General features: G+C 40.9%; 1 protein-coding gene and 1 non-coding gene across 3 annotated transcripts; one reads left to right on the top strand and one right to left on the bottom strand.

Moving 5' to 3' along the window:
• Window positions 1-1359: 1359 nt before the first annotated feature.
• Window positions 1360-27659, top strand: Gjc1 (gap junction protein gamma 1). Of its 2 annotated transcripts, none has more exons than XM_020171595.2 (3): window positions 1360-1562; window positions 20209-20284; window positions 21525-27659. In XM_020171595.2, exon 3 carries the CDS (start codon window positions 21545-21547, stop codon window positions 22733-22735), a length of 1191 nt encoding a protein of 396 aa, XP_020027184.2. In that variant the 5' UTR covers window positions 1360-1562; window positions 20209-20284; window positions 21525-21544; the 3' UTR covers window positions 22736-27659. The 2 variants fall into 2 exon arrangements, with proteins under 2 accessions (XP_020027184.2, XP_073901694.1); XM_074045593.1 differs by lacking the exon at window positions 1360-1562 and adding an exon at window positions 1894-2075.
• Window positions 19831-19965, bottom strand: LOC141414408 (small nucleolar RNA SNORA70). Its single transcript, XR_012439443.1, has one exon. It is a non-coding gene; the product is annotated as a small nucleolar RNA SNORA70 (small nucleolar RNA).

Here is a 27659-nt window from a genome sequence, read left to right as displayed (position 1 = left end):
CTACGCAGGAGGCAGAGATCGGGAGGATCAAGATTCAAGACCAGTTCAGGCAAAAAGTGAGGCCCTATCTCAAAAAAAAAAAAATCCAATACACACATAAAATAAAGGACTGGTGGGGTGTCTCAAGTGTTAGGAATTCTGCCTAGCAAGCCCTGAGTTCAATCCCCAATGCCAGAAACAAAACAAAACAAAACAAAAGATTCAAGCAGCTGAGTGGGAACAGTGCCTGTTGGGGATAAACCAAATGCCACCCATGTGAAAATACAGGCTCAAAATGAACACATTCTTTGACTTTTTAGAGAAAAGACAGCTAGATTTAAAATTTTGGGCAATTCTTTTTTTTTTTCATGGAGAACACCATACTCCAAACAAAACTTGTTGGCAGGCCAGATGCCCAGCCCTCAAGTTCTCAACCTGTGAACTAGCCTAGGATTGGCTTTGAGTGGAGGAGTTTGACCTGTATCAAATCATCTCACTTAGAGCTGAATTTTCCCTCTGGTTAAAAGGGGGGTTGGGGAGGGGGGAGCTTACCCATTTGTATTGTAATGCTCAAATGAGATAATTGTGGAGCACAGCCGTGTGCAAGGTCTCAAGTCTGTTTAAGCAAGCCTTCCTTTTCATGCAGTCTCACTCTACTCAAGACATTTGGGGAGTTTTCAGTTTCTTAACCGTTTACACCTGGAGCATTCCTATGACTGCAATTTTTTAAAAAAGTCCTTTGACTGGGATCCTGCTGGGATGCAGGGAGTTAAGAGGAAATAGCCTATTAGGGTCTTGCTAATTGTAGAAATCCAGGACCTCAAAAGTATCTAGAACGCCTGTAAAAGCCATAATTCAAAAGAAGCCAGGATGACTGACCAACTGAGGGCGCGTAGGATCTTTGGGTAACTGAAGAGCAGAACCTAGAACAGCCATAAGCATCGCGAGTTACGCTGGACCCAGGCCCAGCGCACACACGAGGCAACGCCGGGGCTCCGTGGACCAACCCAGGATACCCAGGTAAGGCGTGTCTACATCGCGCCGTCAGCGCCGGGCTCACACTGAGGCACCGCGGGCGGGAACTGCGATCCAGGGGACCAAGCTATAGGCATGAGCTCCAGACTTCACGCGGGTGGGTCCTTACACGTGCCACCGCCCTCGCCGCGTCCGGGACCGCCGGGGAACCCGCGCGAGGACCAGACCCCGGAAAGTTGGAGCCCGCGATACTGCCGGCGGATTCCGGAACGCCCCCTGCGATCCGAGCGCCACGTGCCGCGCGCCCCAGTCCCAGGCCGCGGTGGGACGCCCCCGCCCCCATCGCGGCGCGCAGTGCGCAGGCGCCTCCCCGCGGGTCCCGGCCGCGGGAGCTGGAGGCGGTGGCAGCGGCGGCGGCGGCGGCGGCGGCGGCGGGAGCGACTTCAGCCTCGGCTGGAGACTGAGGCGAAGGCGCGGCGAGCGGAGGTGGTGGAGTAGAGGCGAGGGTAGCGACGAAGGCGATGGCGACGCGGAGCCCATGAGGCGGCGGCCAGCGGGACGGGCCGAGGCCCGGCGGAGGAGGCGGCTCCGGGGGCACCCGCCGCCCGGTGAGGGGCGGCCGCAGGGCTGGCTGAGGGGGAGCGGGCTGGGGCGGGGCCCGAGGCAAGCGGGAGCACTTGTGGGGAGCTCCGAAAAGGATCGAGGAAAGTCGGGGTCCAGAGAGGAGCGCGATTGGCGTCCCGGGGGAGCGGGAGAGGGACGCCGCCGAGAGGTTCCCGCCGAGCCCCGAGGGGCGTCGCCGCCCGCCTCCCACCGCTGCCCGCGGCGCGCCCTCCCCTTTTGTCCCCGGTCGCGAGGCTCCCAAATTGGAAGGGAAACGGCTCGGGGGCCGGCCGGGGACCGGGGCGGCGTCGGCGCTCACTTGGCGCCGCGGCGGTGCTCGCAGCTCGGCGGGGCGGTTAGGGGCGCAGAACCGCGCCGGGGCCGCCCCTCTCCGTCCGGCTGGGCGGGCTGGTCTTTGTCTGCGGACCGCGGCCCCGGCCTTCTCGGCGTGCGGCGTGCGGGGCCGTTTGGCGCCTTCTCCATCCCGGTCCCGACTCCCGCCTCCGCCTCCTGCCGAGGTATGGGAGCAGGTTTATTCGAGGGCTGGAAGCGGGACCGGGGCGGGCGGGAAGACTGGGCTCAGCGCCTCTGGATTAACAACGCGTTTTCTTTACTTGAAATGACTTTTTTCTCACTTTGTGAAACTTTCGGAACTCTGCTCTTTATTGTTCTTGCTGGAGTGTCCGGATTCAAAATTGAGAGATGGCGCTAACATGATTGTGGGTTGGCGGCTGCGTTTGGAGCGTTGAATTTAAAAGATTTGTTTGACCGCGTTTAGAATTTGGGTCTTCCCGCCTCTTTTTGTTTTTGTTTTTTGTTTTTTTGCGGTTGTTTGGCTGGGGTTGATTTTCCTTTGCGAAGTGAACGAGTTTGGTTTTATTATTTAAAGGAATGTTTGTTCTTTGGGGAACTGGAAGTGGTGTCCATTTCATTGTGTTCACGGTTTATTTTGTTCGCATCGAGACTAGGGTTAGGATTAGAGTTTGTAAATCAAGGGAAGGAAGTTAGAATAAAGGCCGGTTAGTGTTATCTTGTCTGCCTCATAAGTCTAAAATTACCACGTTTGTGTGGTACAAGTGGATATATGTGAAAGCGCTGTAAAAACCAAGCTGTATGAATGTAGAAAACAGATCTCTACTACCGTCAGATCTGTAGGGAAAAAAAGGATTAATAATGTAATTTTGGAATCAAAGCCCTCTTACGAATGCAGAAGAAAAAACGCACTTAATTGCAGAATTCTTAACTAAAAACCTTGTGAATTGTGATTAAGTTTGTCGATTTCTTTGTGGGGGGAGCGGCAGGAATTTATGTTGAAGTTGCTAAGTGCTGTGAAGTGGGAGAATGAAAGAAACATGAACTAACTCTTCTGGGTAGAAGTAGAAAGTGCTGGTAAACAAATGTGTGCCTTAATTTTCACTAGCTTCCTTGGTTTTGTTCTTTGAGGCAGGGTCTCACTATGTAGCCCAGACCTGGGCCAGTTCTCTGCACAGAATGCTGTAGGCAAAGGACATTTTGAAGAGAATGCACAGAAGTTATATGGCAGTTTTGTAAATCTGTATCCTGATATGTAATGGTTTTATAGTACTTACTGCTTGTCTTAAGCCGTTGTTCATTTGTCCAAAGCATTTCAGACATCTTTCCCAAAAGTTAGCCCTTTTAACTTTAACGGTTGTGTAACCTACTTGCTCTAGATAGCCCCACAAGTCTGTTTTTTAAGGAGCACAGCTGGCCTGTGATCACAGCACTTAGGAGGCTGAGGCAGGAAGGTCTCTTGTGCGAGTCCAGTATGGATTACATAGCAAGACCCTGTCTAAAGAAATAAAATGTAAAGGAGCAAAGGACCCTGTAATTTTTCTGTTCAGTTCATTGAAGGTAGAACTGAGTTTTAGCCTATGATTCCAAAGTAAAGCTAAGAAGTTAACATATCTCCAGTATAACAATCATAAGGAAAGTAGTTATCCTTTGCTAATTAGTTTTATATTTGTATAAGTCAGCTAAGAAGAAGGAATGCAGGATTCTCTTTTTGATTAGTCCTTCCCTCCCAGCTCCAGGCTCACCTATCAACTCAGTAATAGAGATCTTAAAATATGATGTATAATTAAATCGTTCTCTTAATATAGTGTTATTCCATGCCTAATTTAGTAAAAGTGATGTGTTTAAAAATTGTTTTATTTGAAACTCACATTTTAGTTAAAATGAAACCAGGGGTATAATTTCTGAACTTATGCTGAACACACGTGGCTCCTGTTGAGAGTATTGATTAAAAAAAAAAAAAAGGTTTAAGACCATACCTTTGAAGATAGTTACAAGGCTGGTGGAGTGGTTCAAGCAGTAAGAGCCTGCCTAGCATGTGTGAGGCACTGAGCTCAAACCCCAGTGCTGCCAAAAAAAAAAAAACTTTTTTTTGACTGTTATCCTTAACCTGAAATTTAAACATAGAAAACAATTCTGAACTGTTCATGTTCAGCCTTTAAGTGCCAGAGGTTGTTTTTCAGACATTTTACTATAGCTGATGAGTTGGAGAGGAAGTAGGGACCTATTACAATATATTATTTACTTTATTCTAAGTCTGAGCATTGTTATTTTCCTTTCATCTTTTTTTTTTTTTTTTTTTTTTTTTTTTTTTTTTTTTGGAAACAGACCAAGCCTGGCATAGGTTCTACAGTTCTAAAGAGTGAATGGCAAGACGAGATAGTCAATACTGGCTTACATACAATAGTGAATTCTTGAGTTTTACAAAAATTATAGTTGGCTGACGAGACACACCTTGGCAAAAGTTTATTTTATCTTTCACATCTGTGGAATGTGTTACCTAAAGGGTTTTTCATAAAACAAGGATGAGGTGATTTCTTTACAGATAACATTCTACCTTTTTTTTTTTTGCGGTACTAGAGCTTGAACTCAGGGCCTACACATCAAGCCACTCTACTAGTGGAGTGATGGGTTTTCTCGAGATTGGGTCTCTCAAACTATTTGCCTGGGCTGGCTTCCAACCTCAATCCTCCTGATCTCTGCCTTCTGAGTAGCTAGGATTACAGGCATGAGCTACTGGCGTCTGGCTCAGCATTCTACTTTTATTTATTATACTTTTTATTCTTATTTTTTGGTTTTTGGAGACAGGATCTCTGTGTATAGCCAAGACTGGCCTCAAATTTGAGATCTTTCTGCCACACCTCCCAAGTGCTGGGATTAGAGGTGTGGACATTCCTCCTGTCACACACGCTAAACATGTGTTCTGTCACTAAGCTTCAGCAAAGGTTTTTTTTTTTTTTTTTTTCCAAATACATATGTTTCAGGTACTGAGCTAGGTGGTGAAGACATAAAAATGAATACTACATTTTTTTTCTCTTAAAATACTTGTGTTTTCAGCAGTACTGGGAGTTGAACTCAGGGCCTTACACTTGCTAGGTGACACTCTACCACTTGAGCCACACCCCTGAGGTAGGGTCTCATGTTATGCCCCTGCTGGCCTGGACCTCTATTCTCCTATTTGTTCTTCTTTGTGTACCTGGGGGTGACAGGTGCTTGCCATTTAGCCCAGCCATTGATTGAGAGATGGGGGCTTTCGAACTTTTTGTGCAGACTGGCCTCCAGATCTCTACCTCCTGAGTAGCTAGGATTATAGGCTTGAGCCATGGAGCCCAACTCAAACTTGAGTTTAACATGCTGAAAAGGTTTAGCAAACTGGAAATTATCTAAAATCTTGGGGGAAAAAAAAAATTTATAGCTGGGTGCCTGTGATTCACACCTGTAATCCTAGCTACTCAGGAGGCAGAGATCAGGAGGATTGCAGTTCACACAGCCAACCGGACAAATAGTTCAGAGACCCTATCTCTTAAAAAAGTCATCACAAAAACGGACTGGTGGAGTGGCTCAAGGTATAAGACCCTGAGTTCAAGCTGCATTACCACAAAAAAAAAAAAAGAAAGAAATTTATAAAGTTTCAGGATAAATTTGATATTTTTCATCTGTAGAAACAGATTCTTATGCTCTAATCTGTAAACTATATTTAAACTCTGAAATAGTTTTCCAGATCATTTTCATCCCAACTACTGAATTGTTACTTAACTGTAGAGTTGTAACATACCTTTTGAGAATGTTCAGGGTAAAGTGGAGTTGGACTCTATTTTTAGGGAATTCCTTTGACTCATTCTTGGATCTGGGATTCCTAATTGCCCATCCAGAGTAGGTTTTATTTGGAATCAAAATTTTCCAGCCTACAGCTGGGGGCGTGGCTTGAGCAGTACAGCATCTGCTTAGCCTAGCAAGCAGGAGGCCTAGAGTTCCAACCCCCAGTACCACCACCAAAAAAAAAAAAAAATCCAGCCTGACAGGATCTCCTCTCTTGGGTTCTGCTTTTTCATCCTGCTCTGATTGTTCCTCAGGTCCCTACCAGGGTTGGCTAGATCCTTAGTTGATAGTCTTTTTGGTGGTACTGGGGTTTGAACACTTGCTAGGCAGATGCTCTTACCACTTGAGCCACTCTGCCAGCCCTTTTTTGTGTTGGGTATTTTTGAGATAGGGTCTCCCAAACTACTTTTCCCAGGCTGGCTTCAAACCAGTCCTTCTGACCTCTGCCTCCTGAGTAGCTAGGATTACAAATGTGAGCCACTGGCACCCAGCCTTAATTTATAGTCTTGTCTCGGTCCTTAGTCTTCTCTTCTCACTCTGAATTTATCCATTCTGTGCCTTTAGTTACCATAGTTACTTATTTTTGGTATATGTGCTGCTGAAATGAATACTAGGCTTTCTTCACTGTCTCCTGTTTTACTACATTACTATCAAAAATTTACTGAGCTGCATCCCCTGAGGCTGGGATTAAAGTGTGCAACATCATGCCCAGATTAAGCATTCTATATTTAGCCTAGTTTTAGATACCAGTTAATTATGGTTATCAGCTGCATGAGAAATTAAAAATATCCTTAGCTTTTTTTTTTTTCTTTTCCCTCTTTGGTTGTACTGGGGTTTGAACTCTGGGCCTCATGTGAGGCTTGCTAAGCAGGCGTTCTACCACTTGAGCCACTTCACCAACCTTTTTTTGTGTATGTGTTGAGTACTTTCGAGATAGGGTCTTGAGAACTATTTGCCTGGGGCTGGCTTTGAACTGAAATCATCCTGAGTAGCTAGAATTATAGACATGAGCCACCAGAGCCCAATCAGCATTTTTAAGTGCAGGTAAAATGCTCTCAGTGGTTAGTAAGTTTATTTTCAACTGCTTCTTACTTATCTTACCTCATAAAAATGCTGTCATAGTTTTAAATTGCATACATATCAACACAGTTTCTTTTTTGTTTGTTTGAGGGTACTGAGTTTGAACTCGGGGCCTTGCACTTGCAGGCACCCTATTGTTTGAGCACACCTTTAGCTCACAATTCTTTCCTTCCTCCCTCCTTTCCTCCCTTCCCCTCCTTCCTTCCTTTCTTGTACTAGGATTTGAATTTAGGGCCTACACCTTGAGCTACTCCACCAGCCCTTTTTTTGTGATGGGTTTTTTTTTTGAAATAAACTATTTGCCCAGACTGACTTTTTGAACCGCAGTCCTCCTGATCTCTTCTTCCTGAGTAGCTAGGATTACAGGCATGAGCCACTGGCACTGGCACCTGGGTACAATTAACGTAGATAAGAAAAAGGAGATGAGAGATCACTACTCAGAATAGTGGTCTTAAAATCCAGTTTAGCGGCTGGGTATGGTGGTGCATGCACATTTATATAATCCCAGCACTTGGGAGGCAGAGGCAGGAGGATTGGGAGTTCTAGGCCAACCTGGGATACATAAAGGAACCTGACTCATAAAAAAAAAAGAAAAGATTTGAGCATAGCTAATCTTCAGAGGCTTAATGTACCAGATTACTTTGGTATAAATGGGAAGATAGCTCTATTGAGTTTGCACTGAATCTCATGGGCATATTGTTATCCCAGCGTAAGAACCCTTGATATGGAGAGAAAAGGAAACCATGATTGGAACAGGAAAATTATTTTATAACATTTTTCATGCCAAGTAACATGTAATAGAACTTGTAATGGACACTAGAAAGGTTTTTTGGTGGGTGTTTTCATTTCTTTCTCCTCTCCCTTCCTCTTTTTCCCTTTTCTTCAATGCCAGGATCCTACCCAGGGCCTCACACAGGCTAGGCTAGCACTCTCACTGAGTAAACCCCCAACCTCTGGTAACTACTTCCAAATACTCAATACCAGAAGACAGTGAGCAGGGAATAATGGCAGTGACTATGTTTCAAGGGAATGTTGTTAATCTTTTTTATTCTGCCTCAATTTGTAGTGGGTCTCTAAAGGAGTGAGAAGAGTAGCACTGTAATACTAAAGCTGTTATAGGATTGTGTCACATACCATCATCCTTTGACATATAAGTTCCGTCTCTTATATTCAAGGGGATTGTAATAGCGGTACCAGAGATTCCAGATAGTTTTATAGTATAAATAACAAGATCTCGTCTATAGCAACTCAGGCATTATAGTTACACTCTCCTGTGATTTATTGCTCAACTAGGTGTTTATGAATGTATGCAAATATTATGTAATTTGTACCCTAACCTACTTTTAAAATTTTTCCAAGGGCTTTTGTTGTATAGTAAGGGTTGTTAACTCCACAAGTTGCATGTTTCCTTTCTTCCTTCCTTCCTTCCTTCCTTTTCTTTCTCCCTCCCTCCCTCCCTTTCTTTCTTTCTTGACTGGGAATTGAATTTAGGACGTCATGCTTGCAAAGCAGGCACTCTACCACTTGAGCTATACCTCCAGTCATTTTTGCTCTGGTTATTTTGGAGATGAGGCCTTAGGAACTTTTTCCCCCAGGCTGGCCTCAAACCTTGATCTTCCCAGTCTCAGCCTCCCAAGTGACTGGGATTACAGGCGTGAACTAATTGCATGTTTATTATAGAAGATGCTGAAAATCCTCTATAGAAGAGATGAGATATCATCTATAAACTGCTGATAATGTTGATTATTTCCATTCAGACATATTAGTTGCCAACTTGAAGATAGACATACACACAGACAGGAGTGTTAAGTTGATAGAAACCTTTTTGGAAAACTACTGGAATTTTTTTTGTTTGTTTTCCTTTTTGATAGTACTGGGTTTTGAACTTGGGAACTCATGCCTGCTAGGCAGGCACTCTACCAGTTGAGGCACTCCACCAGCTCTTTTTTTGTGTTGGATATTTTCAAGATAGGGTCTCTCAAACTGTTTGCCCAGGTTGACCTCAAACAAAGATCCTCCTGATCTTTACCTCCCAAGTAGGTAGGATTATAGCATGAGCCACCGGCAGCTGGCTGTGGAGACTTTTTAAATTAGTCACCACTGGAAGGGGGGTGCTCAGAAACAAAACATCCTGTAGTGAATAAGACAACAAAGAATTATCCAAAATGTCACTATCAGTACTGGCAGTGAATTAAACTAATCCACATAATTAGAAGTCAGTTCATGGTTTCCCTTGGATGAAGACATGGTGACTGGTAATGTTTTGCTCTTTATCTTCTTGCTATTTATATGGGTATGTTCAGCTTGTGAAAATTCATTGAATAGTACACTTACATTTGTGCATTTTTTTCATTGGTGGCACTGAGATTGAATATATGCTAGGCAGTACTCTACTACTAAGCTGTCCCTCTACCCTTCTTTGAGAATGTTTCTGTAGGTATTTCATACTTCAACTGAAAATTTAACAGAAAAATCAAATTGCAGTGTTCTTTTGAAAAATATGTTGGGTTGGTAAACTCCTACAACTGGAACTAATAAACAGTCCTTTTTAGATGGTACCTGAGTTCTCCATTTCTTCACGCAAATATTTAGTTATTCCTGTTTGTATTCACTTTATTAGCATCTGGACATTAATAAACATGCTAAAAAACAGCTTTATTGAGAACATACAGGTCACCCATTTAAAGCACACAACTCAAATGTTTTGATACACCCTCAAACATACGTAGCTCATCATAATTTAAGAATATTTTTGTACCCCTAAATGTAAACTTCATACCCATAAGTAATCATTCCTCATCCCTTCTAGGCCTAGACAATCACTAATCTATTTTCTGTCTGTAATTATAGACATTCGAATTTTGTGTTCTCTATTTAAAAAAAATAAAACACAAATCCTTATAAGCCAGGCGTGGTGGTACATGCTTGTCCAAAAAAAAAAAAAAGCTAGGGGGGATGGTTGTGTATGGTACTGAGATTTGAACTGAGGGCCTCTCAATTGCTAGGCAGGCACTCTACCACTTGAGCCACTCCACCAGCTTCACACTTGTAATCACAGCACTTGAGAGACTGAGGGAGGAGTATGGAAAGTTTGAGGACAGCCTGGGATACATAGCTAGTTCTAGGTTATCTGAGCTACATAGTAAGACTTTTCCCTCAAAAAAAAAAAAAAGGATATAGTTGTATAATATTTCATTACAGGTATTATACCATAAATGATGAATTTTATAATAAATATCATTCACTTATTTATGATAAATTATTACTGATCAAAGGACTTCACACACACACACACACACACACACCCGCAATACTTCGGTTTGAACTCTGGGCTTTGTGCTTGCTAGGCCTGCGCTGTACCACTTGAGTTACATCTCCAGACTAGGACCTAAATATTTTAGGTCTTGACAAATATTGCCAGAATGCCTTCCAGAAAGGTTATACCAACCACACTCACCATCATTGTATGATGGTGGTTTTTTAGAACTTTTACTTTTGTCCTAGGCATGTTCATTTTTCTACACTGCACGTTATTCACAGAGTTGGATTGCTCTAAGCTTAGGTTGTCTTGGGCATGTGTGCCAATACTGTCCTTTTTGCATGAAGACAGTCCCACTTACGAGGCATTGCGAATGAATGCATTATTCCAGGTTTCCCATACTTCTCCAGCTGGTTCCTTAATGTTCTTGAATTCAAGTAGAATGGCTTTTTGCCAGGGCAAATTGGCACTTCAGCCCACAATGGTGTGTTTTATTTCCTTGTTGGTTGATAGAGCCAAGATTTCAAACTACTCTTTTTTCAGAAGGTTTTCAATTTTCATTTGTGATAAATTATATTTTGTGTTCCTCAAATATTGTCCATAGCCAGAAGTTCTTTTGAAAACAAGTTGTTTTCATGTTTATGATACATAGATTACTGTTTGCTAGTTAGCTGCCATCATGCCTTTGCTTAAAAACTGTTACCAGCTAGTTATTAAACATCTATTATCACTCATGGGGAATTAACTTCCACTTAAAGCGTTTCAGTTAAACAACATTTCATTATAAACCCTTTAATTGATTTCCTGACTCTGTACTGAGAGCACTTATTCCAGGATGTGAGTCACTAGCATAATTCTTAGTGGATTGCTCAGCTCGTGATCTGGGGTACACAGATAGTTAATACATATTTTGGAATCATGGTGAGTCAGTATTGAAATTTTTTAGTTTAGTCCCAGGGCAGTTTTTTGGGAATGACTGGGAAATGTCCTTTTGAAAAATTGATGTCTTGTTATTGTTTCACTGCCATTACTTTGCTTCCTTCCTGTTTCTAGAGTACTGAACTCCAAATAATTTTTCAGTTGTTTTATGAATTTTACTCTGCCAGAGGTAATTTACAGCAAATGTTAACATAACAGACCTTAGAAAAATCATCTAATTTGATATTCCCCAATTATTTCACAAATGAAAATACGGAAAGAAATTTATTCCTGAGGTCCTGGATCACATGTCAAAACCTCTTGGCTCCTAGCCTAATACTTGTGCTGTCTCAGTTTCACAAAATTTAAGATTAAGAATCACCTCTGTAGAAAGATAATTTTAGATTTTTCTAGAGTTTGTTTTTGTTTAGAAATTAGGATTTTATTTTATTTTTGTGCCTAGCTATGTGGTTTTCAAACATATTTCTGTGTGTGTTATTATGTTGGAAGAATAAGGGGAGGGAGTTTTCAGAGATTGGAGGAAATGGATGAAAGTGGCTGTTTTTTGTTGAATAAATGAAATACCATTTCTGGAAAAAAAATAAGTATTAGGAGGGCATTCTAAAAATCCACATATGTGTAGAAAATTACAAAGTGGACCATTCATGCCCAGGTAAAGGTGCAGGCATAGAAGAGACTTGAGAAGACCTTCAGTATATATCTCAGGCTGATTCTTGGCAGAGACAACAGACAACAATTCAAGAAACCAAAACCAAAAAAAGAAAAAATATTTAAAAAGAGCAGTCAAAAAAACAGCAACCCCTGGGGAAGGGTAGAAATCTGATTTTCAGAGTTAAGACATTAGATCCAAGTGTCCAGTTTTCAACGGCAACAAAAAAATCAGAAAGTATAGAAAGAAAACCAGGAAAGTATGTCTGTTCAGAGGGAAGAAATGTCAGCAGAAACTGTCCCTGAAAAAGGGCCTGATAGCAGATCTATTAGACAGAAATTTTAAAACAACTGTCTTAAAGATGCTGAAAAAGCAAGATGTGGAGAAAATCTAGAAAATTATCCTGGGAGCTTGTTGAATGGCTCAAGTGGTAGAGCACCTGCCTAGCAAGTGTCAGGCCCAGAGTTCAGACTCCAGTACTGTCCCCCAAAAAAGGAAAGAGAAAATTATGTTGAAATATAGAAAACCTAGAAAGAAACTGAAAAATTCTGAAGATGGAAAGTATAATAACAAATAAAAATTTTATTAAAGGGATCAAAGAAGGATTATAATAACATCTTCAAAAGACAAAGAGATTGTCTCTTTTTGTAGGGTTCGGTATTAAACCCAGGTCCTCATGCATGCAAGGCAAGCCCTCTACACTGAGCTTAACCTCCGGCCTCCAGACCCCAAAAAGAACCTTTTTTTCCCCCCTCCCAAGACAGGGTCTTGCTATATATAGCCCAGGGTGGCTACTGGTCTGTATCTGTTAAGGTTTATTATGAAATGTTCCCTACAGGCTCATGTGTTGGACACTTGGTCCCCAGATGGTGGCACTACTTTGGGAGGCTCTGGAAACTTTTTAGGAGGTGGGCCTGGTGGGAGGAAGTAGGTCTCTGGAGGAGTGCTTCTGAATGTTATACCTGGTCCCCCGTTCCTTTCTTGTTCTCTGCTGCTTGTCCACTGAGGTAAACAGCTTCCACCTCCAAATACTCTTCCACCTTGATTTTCTGCCCAAAAGCATGGGGTTAAGCAAATGTAGACTGAACCCTCAGAACCCAGAGCCAAAATAAATCTCGGTTTTATCAGGTATTTCATCACAGCAACAAGAAAACTAACTATCTCGGTTATTAAAGCTTGGCATGGTGATCTTCCTGCCTCAGCTTCCTAAGAGCTGGGAGTACAACCAAAGAGAATCTTGAAAGCAACAGAGAGAAGTACCTTTCCACATATAAAGGAACCTCAATAAGATTATCAGCATATTTCTTACCAGAAATTTTGGAGCCTATAATAATATATTCAAAGTTGAAAACTAAAAAAAACCCTCAAACCAAGAGTCAGGTATCTTTCAAAGCTGTCCTTTTTAAAGAGGAGAGCCAGGCACTAGTAGATCATGCCTATAATCTTAGCTACTTGGGAGACTGAGATTGAGAGGATCGAGGTTCGAAGTCAGCCCAAGCAACTAATTCAAGAGAACCTATCTCCAAAATAACCAGAGCAAAATGGACTGGAGATATAGCTCAAGCAGTAGAGCACTAACTTTGCAAGTATGAAGCCCTGAGTTCAAACCCCAGACCCACCAAAAAAAAGAAAAGAAACCAGGTATGCTAACACACATAGGATTATAAAATCCTAGCAGGAGGCTCTGGAGTTCAGGGCCAGCCTAGACTACATATCCAAGCAGTCTGGGGGGAAGAAAAGGAAAAGAAATGCTCAAGGGCTGATACGGCACTAGTAGCTCATGCCTGTAATCCTAGCTTCTCAGGAGGCAGAGATCAGGAGGATTATGGTTCAAAGCCAGCCTGGGCAAATCGTCCGAGAGATCCTATCTTGAAAAGACTCATCACTATTCCATATAACCCTCTAATATGAAAATGAAATACTCTGAAACTACTGAATTTTTAATAATTGCGAAAGAAATGGACAAAGTATATTACAAAGTAACATATAAGATAAACTAATTCCAATTTAAAAAACATATACACATACAGTGGTTGAGGATGTGAGCCAAGTTAAATTCTGTGTGTCAATTTCAACTATGTGGATTAGTATCTTCCATGGTTACTGGGAGTAAAAATGAAGTTAATCCATGTAAAAACACTTGGAGTAAAACTTGCTACATGGTAAACGTGATTATTAGGTAGACTATACTCTTCCACTGATTAATGGGATTACAGGTAACTTTTATTTGCTTCATTATACTTTAAATGCATTCAACATTTCCTCTGGTGAATAAGATTTACTGTTAGGAAGTAATTTAATGCTGACTTCCAGCTCACTATAGAAGCTGTGCTCTAACAAAACCAAAGGAGTTAAAAATAGTAACTTTTTTGTGAAGTTTATTGTATAGAACAAAAAATACACCATAATTTTATGATGTTTTACCCACAAAAGCATGAGTGGAAACCAGCAACTTTCTTATAAAAATATTTTATTGGATTCTAATAAGACAATATGTCTATTCACATCTTGTCTTCTTAAGATCTACTAAGAAGAGGATCACCTGAAAAAAGTTTCCCCAGGAAACCTAGTCTCTTGGCTCAACCTATTAAAGAAGTCCACACTATCAGCTTTCTGCCAATCTGGCAAAGATTTGTTTTCTTTGATCTGTTGTCATGTTTTCACATGCTTCTAAAATGTTTGCCAAAATTAAAAAAAAAAAAAAGAAAAAAGAAAAGACTCATCACAAAAAAAAAAGGGCTGGTGGAGTGGCTCAAGGTGTAAGGCCCTTAGTTCAACACACAAACACAAATTCTGTATGAAGTAATAAAAATATAAAATCTCAAAAAAAGTAATTACCTGGGGGCTGGGGCTATAGCTCAGCAGTAGAGTGTTTGCTTGGCATGTGCAGGCCCTGGGTTCAATCACTAGCACTGCCCCTCCCCCCACCCCGAAAATAAAAATAAAAGTTCAGACAATATAAGTACAAGGGCAGTTATAGAAGCTAGTATTATAACAATAGTTTGTAACTCACCTTTTGTTTTCTACATAATTTTAGGAGAGTAATATTTTTTATTTTTGGAAACAGGTTCTTACTGTGTAGCACAGACTGGCCTGGAACTTTTGATCCTCCTGCCTTAGCCACTTGAGTGCTGGGATTATAAGCATGCCACCCCCATAGTGGGTTTTAATCTGTGTCTTTAAAGTGAGTTTCTTTTAGACAGTATATATCGTTTTTTTGTGGGGGGGTTGGTATGACAGTCTTTTTTTTTTGTTTCTTTGTTTGTGGTGCTGGGGATCAAACTCAGGGCCTCCAGTTAGGCAACACTAAACCACTGAGCTACATCCCCAGCTTTTACTTTTTAGTTGGGCTGTTCATTTCAGACTATTAATTAATGTCTAATATATTATTGATATGATTGGCCATCTTCCCATTTGTTTTCTGTTTTTTATTAATTCCTTTTTTTTTTACCTGATGGGGGTTTAATCTCAGGGCCTCACACTTGCTAGGCAGGCTCTTACCACTTGAGCCACTCCACCAGCCCTTTTTTGTGTTAGATATTTTTGAGATAGGATCTTTTTTTTTTTTTTTTTTTTATTCATGTGTGCATACAAGGCTTGGGTCATTTCTCCCCCCTGCCCCCACCCCCTCCCTTATTGAGATAGGATCTTGCAAACTATTTCCCCGGGCTGTCCTCCAACTCTGATCCTCCTGATAGCTGCCTCCTGAGTAGCTAGGATTACAGGCATGAGCCACCCAGTGCCTGATGTTCGTGTTATAGTCTTGTTGGTTTCTTAACTATGACTTAGTTTTTATTCAGTGGTTGATTTTGGGGTTACGTAATCACAGTCCTTGGTTGAGTAATATTAAACCACTTGTATAAGAATTTTGCAGTATATTTCCATTTCTCCTCCTTCAAGGATTTTTTTTTTTAAGGCATAGTGTATTGTTATTTAGCCCAATTCTTTTTCCCCCTGTTCTGGGGATCAAACCGAGAACCTTGAGCATGCTAGGTACGCGCTCTGCACTGAGTTATATCCCCAGCCTTGTAATGCAGTTCTTTTTTTTCTTTCTTTCTTGGGTTGAACTCAGGGCTTCATACTTGCAGAGCAGATGCTGTACCACTTAAGCCACTCCACCAATCCTGTAACTCTTTACTAGTAGCTAAGTACCCAGACTCTAAAGCAAGACTTATTGACTTTAAATTCCAACATCAGCCCTTAATAACTGGGTGATCTTAGGAAAATTATACATATATTCTGAACCCATTTCTTTATTTTTATAATGGTTCTAGTGATAGAATCTACCTCTTGAGGTAATCCAAATAATGTGCTTTACATTTAACCTTAGAAATCCTATGAGTTCTCTTTTTCAGGAAAATGGAGTAAGTTTGCTTGATCCTGTTAATTTATAACTGATAGAAAACTCTTAAAAAGAATGTGTGGGCTGGAGATGCCAAGTGGTAGAGTGCTTTCCTAATTCTATCTTCTATTGTAACAAGGTAGGTGTGTATCTTAAGTTATATGGAAAAATACACTAAAATTAGCACGTTTGGTCTCTGCCCAATAATTGTTACATAAGCAAGCATGATTGTCTTCAGTATGGGTGTGGGTGTGTGAATCCTTCTAAGTTATGGACCATCATGAATTATAGTATTTTTTAAAAAGTGATGGATGCTGCCATTTGTTTAGAAAACCTATTGCTCTTTATTGTATTTTATTTATTTATTTTGGTGGTCCTGGGGTTGAACTCAGGGTTTCCCACTTGCTAGGTAGGCATTCTATCACTTGAGTCCTGTTCCTCCTGATCTCTGCCACTTGAGTAGCTAGGATTGTAGGCATGAGGCACCAGCAACCATCTTCATTCTTTTTTTTCCGTTACTGGGGTTTGAACTCAGGGTGTACACCTTGAACCACTCCTAGCCCTTTTTTGTGATGTTTTTTTCAAGATAGGGTCTTGTGAAGTATTTGTCTGGGCTGGCTTCAAATTGTGATCCTCCTGATCTCTTCCTCCTGAGTAGCTAGGATTACAGGTGTGAGCCACCAGCACCTGGCTCATCTTCATTCTTTATTTTATATTTTATTTTATTTATGGCACTGAAGTTTGAACTCAGGGCATCACATTTGCTAAGCAGACACTCTTACCACTTGAGCCACTCTGCCAGCCCTGTTCTTTATTTTAAAAAGATAATTGTCCATCACCCATTTTATGAGATGCTGGGTTTAGAGTTACTAAACATACTACTTATCTAAAAAGGACATGAATAGGTAGTTCTCAACCTCCCTTTCTGAGACAACCCACTTTTACTACAAAAAATATATATATATGAATAGTGTATTAGTCCATTTTCTGTTGCTATAATGAAATGCCTGAGTTGATCTTTTTCTTTCTTTTTTTTTCTTATGGTGGAACTGGGATTTGAACTCAGGCCTTCTCAATTACATAGGCACTCTACTGCTTGAGCCACACCTCTAGTATATTTTGCTCTGATTATTTTGGAGATGGGTCTCAAGATCTGTTTGCCTGGGTTGGCCTGGAACTGTGATCCTCCCAATCTCAGCCTCTTGGAGTAGCTAGGATTACAGATATGAGCCACTGGCACCTGGCTCTTTATTTTTGCTTTTTTGGGAGACAAGGTATTGATATGTAGCCCAAGCTGACCTTGAACATTTGATACTCCTGCCTCTGCCTTCTGAGTTCTGGGATTACAGGAATGATGACCATGCCTGGCTGGGCAGGCTACTTTTTTAAAAAACAGGTTTATTTAAGCCAGGCACTGGTGGCTTTTGCCTGTAATCCTAGCTAATTGGAAGGATACAGGTTCAAAGCCAGCCTTAGCAAATAGGTCTTGAGATCCCATCTCCAGAATAACCAGAACATGGTGGGCTGAAGGCATGTCTCAAGCAGTAGAAAGTCTGCTTTGCAAGTGTGAAACCTAAATTTAAACCCCAGTCCCACAGACTGAATGATTGAATGAATAACAGGTTTATCTAGCAGCAGGGTATTGGCTTTTGCTTGACTCTGGTGAAGGTGCACTGTAGCAGGTATCACAATAGCAGGAGTCCTTGTCGCAGGAGATCACATCACCAGACAGGAAGTCTAAGAAGGGTCAGGCTCAGTGTTTATAACTTTCTTCCCAAGAATTCACTGTAAAAGAAGAGCAGTCCCTTTCTTTTTTTTCCTTTTTTTTTTTGGCAGTACTGGAGTTTGAACTCAGGGTCTCACACTAGGCAGAGGCACTCTATCACTTGAGCCATTCTGCCAGCCCTGTTTCGTGATGTTTTTTTTTTTTGAGATAGGGTCTCCAGGACTATTTGCTTGGGTCTGACTTCGAACTGCAGTCCTCCTGATCTCTGCCTCCTGAGTAACTAGGATTATAGGCATGAGCCACTGGTGCCCTGTGTGGATTTTCTGAGGACAGTACCCCAGTGACCTAAGCTCCCAGTAAACTACTAAGGACTGAACCTCTAACACATGAAGCTTAGGGAGACACATTGAAACCATAGCAAAGAATAAACAAATTTAAAGCTAGGCATCGATAGCTCAAGCCTGTAGTTGTAGCTACTTGGGAGGCTGCAATCAGGAAGTTTGAGCAAATAGTTCATCAGACTCCCATCTCCAAAATAACCAAAGCCAAAATAGACTGGAGGTATGGCTCAAGTGGTAGAGTGCCTGGTTTGCAAGACCAGAGCTCTGAGTTCAAACCCCAATCCCACCCAAAAAAAAAGTAAAAACAAAAATTCATTTTTCACTACTAATCTCCTTTGTAATTTGGTGTCATTTTATACTTGGAAAGAGTAGTTACATGACCTAGATTGGAAGGAAATGTGAAAAACCAAAACATTTTTCTTTTTTTTAGCAGTACTGGGGTTTGAACTCAGGAGCTCATGCTTGCTAGGCAGGCGCTGTTACTGCTTGAGCTACCTGCCAGCTCCAGAACATACATATATATACATACATATGTATATATATATATATATATATATACATATATTTTTTTTTGGCAGTACTGGGGTTTGAACTCAGGACCTATACCTTGAGCCACTCCACCAACCCTTTTTTGTGATTTTTTTTTCTGAGATAGGATCTCATGAACTGTTTATCTGGGCTGGCTTTGAACTGCGATCCTCTTCATCTCTGCCTCCTGAGTAGCTAGGATTACAGGCATGAACCACTGGTACCTGGCTCTCCAAAACATTTTTAAGGGGCTGTGATTGTGATTTTTCTCAGTACAGTAGTTTGAGCTCAGACTTAGCACTTGCTGGGCCAAGTTACTGTGACTATATCACTCAAGGATTGTTTTTGAGTTTATTAAATTTAATAATAATGAACAAAGTTGGCATCTTATGGATGACTTTTGGTCATAGCTTTTCACAGAGTTGGCAGAACTTAGTGAGCAATACATTCCTCTAGGTTGTTTTGTTTTTAATCACAGTACAGATGCAGGTGTTTTCTTTCTCTGACTTTGTGAGCAGCTGAATCTATATATCACCTTCCATGAAGACGGGTGTCCCAGTAACTGGACAGTGAGCCAGCTGTTGGGTGTTTTAGCGAAATAGCTTGCTCCTAAACAGCTTGTTTCTACTTGGCTGCTCAGATCCCAGTGAGAGCTATTTTAGCTGCTCCAGGGAATAGGACACACAGGGTGAAGAATTTACATGGCCTTTGGAGACCTGATTCAAATTTGTTGGGATTTTTGTGCTTTGGCTTTCTGTTGTAGGTGCCAGAGTTTATTGGCTTCTGATTTTCACAAATGACTCATTTCCTGTCAGATTTCTTTTCTTTTCCTTTCTTTCTCTCTCTCTCTCTCTTTTTTTTTTTTTTATACAGGATGTAGGATTTATTGGTGTGTGTGATTAAGGAGGGGGTAGTACAGTGGAAGTGGAAGCCCTCATGAGTTCAGGGTCTGTTACTTGTCCATGAGACCATGACTGGAGTTACATTTGACCCCACAGCCACTGGAGATGAGCCAATTCTCTACCATGTCTTCAAATTCATTGCATTAAGCTTGGTAAAGCCCCACTTCTTTTAAGATGTGGATCTTCTGGCCACCAGGGAACTTGAACTTGGCCCTGCGGAGGACCTCAGTCACATGTTCCTTATTTTGCAGCTTGGTGTGGATGGATGTAATGATCTGTCTACTGTGCCCCAGGCTTCCCAAAGGCATGCTTCTTATCTCTCTGGAGCCTAGATTGGGGAATCTTGAGATCAAAGACATGAACATCAACTGGAAATCTTTGTCTTCAAGGTCCCATAAGGGTGACCCATAAAAGCAACAGTCTGCATTCACTACTGAGGAGGTTGCCGTTTCAGCCACTGTACCCTCAGTCCCCATGAGTAAAGGAACCTGGTTAACTTAATTGGCCACAGAGCCTGTCTTTTTTAGATATACTGATTTAAGAACTTTTAGGCCCACTGTTACAGTTTCTCCTACCGCTTTTATTGGGAGGAATAAACTGGTATTTATTTAAAGTCAAGCCTGTTTCCATCGCATCCTGAGCGATACCTGTCGTTTGTAGAAAACCTTTTCTCTTCCTGAAAATGGCATTTTAGTGTTTTATTGTTTTCTGTGAGAAAAAGTTTATGACTTATCTTCTTTTTTTTTTCTTCCAGAGGGAATTTGGAAAAGTTGCAAGCAAAGCATCATTCCTCTTAGAAAATTTTTGGTAACTGAAGTTCTGAATAACAGGTAAAGCATTTAAACTTATTTGATGGTGGTGACAATGCATCACCATCTGTGCAAGTGAACTGGGAGAGGGAGGAGACAGTGAGAAGCTAATTTGCTTCGCGTCAGCAACTGTATTAGAGATTTTATGTATATTTGACATAGGTGGTTTTAACCTTGATTTTGGACATAGATCTAAGAATCTCAGAATAAAACCATCATTTGAAATGTTATTTTTAGAGCCAGACATGGTGGCACACACCTATAATCCCAGCATTTGGGAGGCTGAGGCAAAGAAGATCATGAGTTAAAGGCCAAATTGGGCTACATAGTGAGACCCTATCTCTAATATAAAATAAAATGCTGTTTTTAAATGGATTTGTCTATTGATTGGATTTAATGTCCTCACAATTCAGTCTAGCAACCATTTTTTTACCGTCTTCTATAAACAAAATACATACAGTATAAAGAGGTTATATTTGTTGTAAGAGCACTCACTGTGAGCTTTTAAGTAGAACCAGACTCTGCCCTGCTATACAGCCTAGCTAGGGAGTATCTTTCTAGTTTCTTTCTGCCTGTTGTTTTAGTCCTGATCACTGCCAGTTGTTTGTAGCTCTGTCATTTCCTTAATTCCTTTTAACATGTTGTCAGCTGGTCCAAAATTTAAACTTCCTATTAAGGTACCCCTTCACAGTGGAATTCAGGCAAGGGTCTCCTTTATGTTCTCAGTGGTGGTCTTTCTGTGACTGAACCAGATAGCAACACCTGTGTCTAATTTTCTTACCTACATCTGACAGAGTTCTGATGGTCTCATGAAATACTAATATATGTTTAAAAAAATACTGCATCTGAAAAATACATCTCTATAAATGAGACCTACAATTTTACTTTTTAAACCAGAGAAGACATGAAAGCAATCCAAACCTTCCTGGGACCCCGTATGTCCCAATAAGGTGAATTGTCCTAAGGGTGGTAGAGAGTGATGCACTATTTATTCTAACATTTTTTACTCTGTGTGTCTTGAAGTTAGATTTCAAGTATGCAAAGAGGTAGTTTCTAGAGAGATCATGGGTTAAAATTTACATTGTTAAGACTAATTATTGAGACTAAGCTCAGTGCTAGAACATGAGCTTAGCATGTGTGAAGCCCTGGGTTCAATCCCTAGCACTAAAATGAAAAAAGATTTTAATATTTGTTGCTCCCCCTCCCCCCCCCCCCCCCCCCCCCCCCCCCCCCGTCCTTGCTGTATTTTCACTTTTACCAGGGCAAACCAATCTAATCACCATGAGTTGGAGCTTCCTGACTCGCCTGCTAGAAGAGATCCACAACCATTCTACATTTGTAGGGAAGATCTGGCTCACTGTATTGATTGTCTTCCGAATCGTCCTGACAGCAGTAGGAGGAGAGTCCATCTATTATGATGAGCAAAGCAAATTTGTGTGCAACACAGAGCAGCCAGGCTGTGAGAATGTCTGCTATGATGCCTTTGCACCGCTCTCTCATGTGCGCTTCTGGGTGTTCCAGATCATCCTGGTGGCAACTCCTTCTGTGATGTACCTGGGCTATGCCATTCATAAGATTGCCAAAATGGAGCATGGTGAAGCAGACAAGAAGGCAGCTCGTAGCAAACCCTATGCAATGCGTTGGAAACAGCACCGGGCTCTGGAAGAGACAGAAGAGGATCATGAAGAGGATCCCATGATGTATCCAGAAATGGAATTAGAAAGTGAGAAAGAAAATAAAGAACAGAGCCAACCAAAACCCAAGCATGATGGCCGACGACGGATTCGGGAGGATGGACTCATGAAAATCTATGTACTGCAGTTGCTGGCACGGACTGTGTTTGAGGTGGGTTTTCTAATAGGGCAGTATTTCCTATATGGCTTCCAAGTCCACCCATTTTATGTGTGCAGCAGACGTCCTTGCCCTCATAAGATAGACTGCTTTATTTCTCGACCCACTGAAAAGACCATCTTCCTTCTGATAATGTACGCTGTCACAGGCCTCTGCTTGCTGCTTAACATTTGGGAGATGCTTCATTTAGGGTTTGGGACCATTCGAGACTCACTCAATAGTAAGAGGAGGGAACTTGAAGATCCGGGTGCTTATAATTATCCTTTCACATGGAATACGCCATCTGCTCCCCCTGGCTATAACATTGCTGTCAAACCAGATCAAATCCAGTACACTGAATTGTCCAATGCTAAGATTGCCTACAAGCAAAACAAAGCCAACATCGCCCAGGAACAGCAGTATGGCAGCCATGAGGAACACCTCCCAGCTGACCTAGAGACTCTGCAGCGAGAGATCAGAATGGCTCAGGAACGCTTGGATCTAGCAATCCAGGCCTACCATCACCAAAACAACCCTCATGGTCCTCGGGAAAAAAAGGTTAAAATGGGGTCCAAAGCTGGGTCCAACAAAAGCAGTGCTAGTAGCAAATCAGGGGATGGGAAGACCTCTGTCTGGATTTAATCTTGGCTGTGCTCAAAACTTGGGCTTTTCATAGTTTATGGTAAGCAGCAGCTCACTGAATAATGACTTCCATTGAGTAAACATTTGGCTCTGGTTATCTTCAGGGATGCTGTTGGCTCATGGTCCAAACTCAGGGGACTCTGAAGGTGGGGCTGGGAAACACTGTGTTCCCAAACACATGTTCTCAGCAGTAGTACAGTTGGAGAACTTTACATTTACGTCTTCCAGATCCAGAGAAGAACAGATAATATTTAAATCATTCTTGTTGAACAGTTTTTTGTATGTACAGTATTATGGTATTTTTTTTTTTTTTTTTTTTTAGTATACGAACTTTTTTTTGTATTTGTACATTGGATGGATTGCTGTAGTTATACTTTTTTATATTAAAGGGAAAAAATTATTATAAGTAATGCCTATTAGGCTAGTGTTATTACTTTGTTTAGCAAATTCTACCCTGGGTTTAGAATTTTAATAGATGCTACACTTCTACAAAAAGTGCCTCTCATGTTGCAGGAAAGATCTCAGATATGTAAGGCGACTGAGAAGGACGTTTCAGTTTTCAGTCTTTGGAAGAAAGTCTATATTGTAAAGAGATTGAGAACTTCTCTCTTCTACCTGAGAAATCTTGGAATCTCATTTCTGTGACCAGAATTGTAGCTATTCTTTGAAAGCATGTTTCCAAAGGAGATAAATGATTGACTGCAGGATTCCTTTAAATACCAAGTATTGCCAGTGTGTACTTTGATGATGTGTATGTAATTTAAGTTTTTTCAGAAGACTGATATGAAAAGTGAGTGTTCCTGGTCCATTAGCAGTGTGGAACACTGGCTAGAGTGGATGCTAAGCTGCTTCTCTCAGAAAGTAAAGCCATACCTGGAAAATAAATCCTAGTAGGATGCTTACTTGTGAACCTGTTTGATTTGCCTTAAGCCTCCATCCAGAAACCTGCCTCTCTTTGGTTTCTGAAGAAGCCAGTAATGGATGTTTTATTTATTTGTTAAGTTTAGGGATAAAAAAAATTCCCTGTAGATTAAGAATGCTCAAAACTACTAGTACCACAAATGGCAGAAGGCAGAAGTCCAGATTCCTTATTTTTTATAACTTGCCATAAAACTTGTGATTTTTACCTACTTCTGCCAATTTAGGTTGCTGCAGGAATGGCCATTTTGACTTGGATTCTGTTTGTAAATAGACCAAAAGAGCGGTTCCATATTTATTCCCTGTTGGCCTATGTATTTGTCAGTGACAAACATGAATGCTCATAAAACTAGTAATTTTATTGCAGTCTTCAACCTTACATTATATTGGACAGCTTTGCTTCTCCTGTCATAGTCTTGTGGCTTGTCTTAAAGTGGTGGTACACCTTGGAGCACAAGCTTGGTAAGGTGCAGGGGGCCTCTGCTCCATAAGCAAGCATTCGAGTGTCCTGCTCTTTTTCTAACAGAAAGCTGCTGCAAGTCACCTCTAACTTTGAAATTCTGAAAATAATATGTTTTATGTCTTAATTTTTAAATGCCAGTCCTCCATTATTTAGCAAGTACTAGAGCAGCACCCTTTGTGCATCCAGTTGCTTTCCTTTGTTGTTTCTTTGTTGTATTCCTTCCTCCTACCGAGAAAAAGTACAAAATTTAACCTTACCCTTTGGCCATTCATTTCTTTTTTGCTTTTTGTAATCTTTAAATTAGAGAAGCTCCTCAGGATCTCTAACCATTTTAAGCAGAAAACAAACTCAGGTGAGGCTGAAGGAGCAATTTTAGAAAACAATATACATGTTTATATCATGTACAATTAAAAGATGTTCAGTTTCTTTCAAACCAAATGGTAAATAAGGAAATTCATATAATTCTAAGAAAGCAGGCAAGATTTTAACCATCTAACCCTAAGAGAAAGGACAGAAAATTCACATTCAGTCATTGCAATCTATTCAGAGCCTGAAGGAGGACAGAGTAACTTTGCCAGTGGGAAGGTTAGGAATTTGAAGGATAAAAAGGGACAGAGTCAAGCAGAAATGCCAGTCAGAAGCAGGCAAAGGCATTCATGCCAGAAGTGTCCACTGCATTTCTATGGACAGTGCCCTTGGTGCTTCATCTTGTGCTGTTCTGATGAGAATGTTGTCTTTTGTTTGCGTCTGGCTAGTTCTTCAACTTCTTAAAGCATAGAAGATATCCTAAATCATCTCCTCACATATTCTCCTGCTAAAGTTTTAATTATGATAAGAATTTTCCCACACTTAACTGTCTTTGTAGCAATTTCTTTCAGCCTTTGAACATAGGAGTTTGCAAAGCCATTTCCCCTCATGATGTGTTATGCATCTACATTAAAAAATAAGCCTGTCACTAGTTAGTTTTGTTTTGTTTCTTGGCGGTACTGGGGTTTGAACCTGAGCTTGTGCTTAAAGATGGGTGCTCTACCACTTAAGTCACAGCTCTAGCCTCTGTGATCCTGTCAGTGTCTAGTGTAACCCATTCAGTGATTGTACAGTGAATCTGTAAAGCTACCATTCTGAGGCATGGCAGGCGTTTGTACCAAAAGCCTGTCAGTGATTTTGTGTTTCCTATCAGAATCATACTGTTCTAGATTGGCGGAACATAGAAGACATGCTCTGTCATGTCATGACCTTTGCTTCTCCTCTAAATGCAAGTTGAGTGTTCATTCCTTCTCATGCTGGGTCAGAATAGGAGTACCACATTTGTTTTCCTTAAGTGCAGTTGCATTTGTTTGGATGTGGTGTGCCCATGCCTGATACTTTCTTAAAATCTTTTACTCAGAAGATACTTGTAAAAGGAGCAGGCTTTTGTTCTTCCTTTAAATTTGAAGGGGAGAATTAGGTAACATTTTCCCCTGGAGATGTTAAATGTTCAGTTTGTGAAGTTGTCTTTGCTTATGACTTAGTTTATAGCCTGTTTGTGTATTTGTTTATTTAAAACCACAAGTATGTTATTTCAGTTGAAGTCAGTTTTTCTGGTGTTTTTCCTTCACTGATATCTACGGAATTATTCACACTTGATTAAAAAAATAAACCTTGCCTTCTAAAATGATTCTCACAGTTTAGGACTTTGTCATCCATGTCTTTTAGAGGGTACCTCTATCTTAAAAGGGAAATAATAGCATTAAGTCCCCTAACTGTAATTTCTTCGTGGTATGAAATAAGGCAGATCCCAGTACTCACCAGGCCTGACCCTGCTAGACCGGGTGCATTCAGGGCAGTATGGACAGCAAATCTCTTTTCCAGGTTTTAAGAGTCATTTGCCTTTCAGAGTATTAGCAAGTAGCTAGAGCCTCAGGTAAAAAGGCTTAATAAAAACAACTAGTGGCTCATGCCTGTAATCCTAATTACCCGGGAGGCAGAAATCAGGAGTACTGTGGTTTGAGGCCAGCCCAGGCAAACAGTTTGTGAGACCCTACATTGAAAATACTCAACACAAGAAAGGGCTGGTGGAGTGGCTTAAGTGTCAGAGCGCCCATCTAGAAAGTGTGAGGCCCTGAGTTCAAACCCTAGTACCACTAAAAGCAAAACAACTATTGTGTCTGGTGGTATGACTCAGTGAGACCACTCACCTAGCACACATGGAGCCCTGGGTTCAATTACCAGCACCACTAAAAAACAAAAGGCAATACCAATTATTATTATTGGTCTTGTCTGATCTTGAGCTTCAAAATAATAGTTCATTATTAATAGTAATAAGTATTAATAATTAATAATAATTAATAGTAAGATGTGCTTTGGTACTCTATCGTGGTCATCAGTGAGGGTTTGAAACACTTGCTCTGAGCAGTTTCTATCACGAATGGACTTAACTGTTACTTCTGTCACACCTATGATTTACACGTCAGCTTCTAGATGTCCATGCTTTATGCTTGTCTCTTTTAAGAGGCATTCCTCTTCTAAAAATAACATCTAGAATGGTGGTAATTTTTGAGCCAGCCATCTTTTGGTAAAAGGCAAGTGATTTTATACTTGAACCCTCTTTAATGAATGACTTCTTATAAATCAGAGGTCTTTCCCAGCTATGAAAAAAAATTACCTGAAGTCAAAGATACGTAGATGCTGCTCATTTTGATTAGAAGGTTCTGTTATGTTAGTCTCATCTTTGTAAAAATCATGTAATATCTTGAGGTCTTAACCACTTCAAAATAATAAAGCTTCTGCAGCTGTACAGTGCAGTTTGGAAATAAAGTTTTAGCTCACCTATATCATAAATCTGGAATAGTTCACAGACCTCATCAAATGTTAGAACCATTAAACTGAATTGCATAGCACATGTTCTAGCCACACATCATGGAGACTTTTAAGATTTTTATTTGCTCTTGTCCCTAATATAGTTCTCTTGCTTTGTCATTGTTACTTACAATAACAATAAGTGGGTTTTTGGTTCATGTACATTCCATGTTAAGAAAGCAATGCACAGTATTTTAAAATCCAGGAGCCCAAATAAGAGAAAGTTCCACTCCAGTGCAGAATCTCTACAGAGATAAAAAGAAGTAAGAGTTCTGCTCTTTAGGGTTGACTCGTTGAGCCAGGCAAAGACAATTGGCTATTTGCTTCCAGGATTGAAAGGAAAAGTATTTTAATTTTCTCCCAATTATGTTTTCTTTAGTAAATCTCTTACAGAAGTCTCTACCTCAGGCACTAAATGTGTGACATGCTTAACGTAAAGATACTGAAAAACTTAGCTACAACCTTCACCTTTTTAAGATAATTTAAGTATGAAGGTCAACTGTCAACCAGCAATCTGATGTCATGTGGTGTGCACCCTGGATATTGCATGAACAGCTAAGGGATTACCTGTTTTAGTGCCAAAGATCATTTGTTGCTGATTGTGTTCTGTACAGTTTATGTAAAACTTTCATGGTGGAAACAAGCTCTGTGCCCAGGGCCTTGTCATTGGGAAGATTTTGTTCTAAATACAGTTTAGAAGATTAA

The sequence above is a fragment of the Castor canadensis genome, chromosome 11, assembly GCF_047511655.1.
Source record: "Castor canadensis chromosome 11, mCasCan1.hap1v2, whole genome shotgun sequence".
NCBI classification, from domain to species: Eukaryota; Metazoa; Chordata; class Mammalia; order Rodentia; family Castoridae; genus Castor; species Castor canadensis.
Note: the sequence above shows the minus strand (reverse complement) of the source record. Positions and strands in the feature narration are given on the sequence as shown.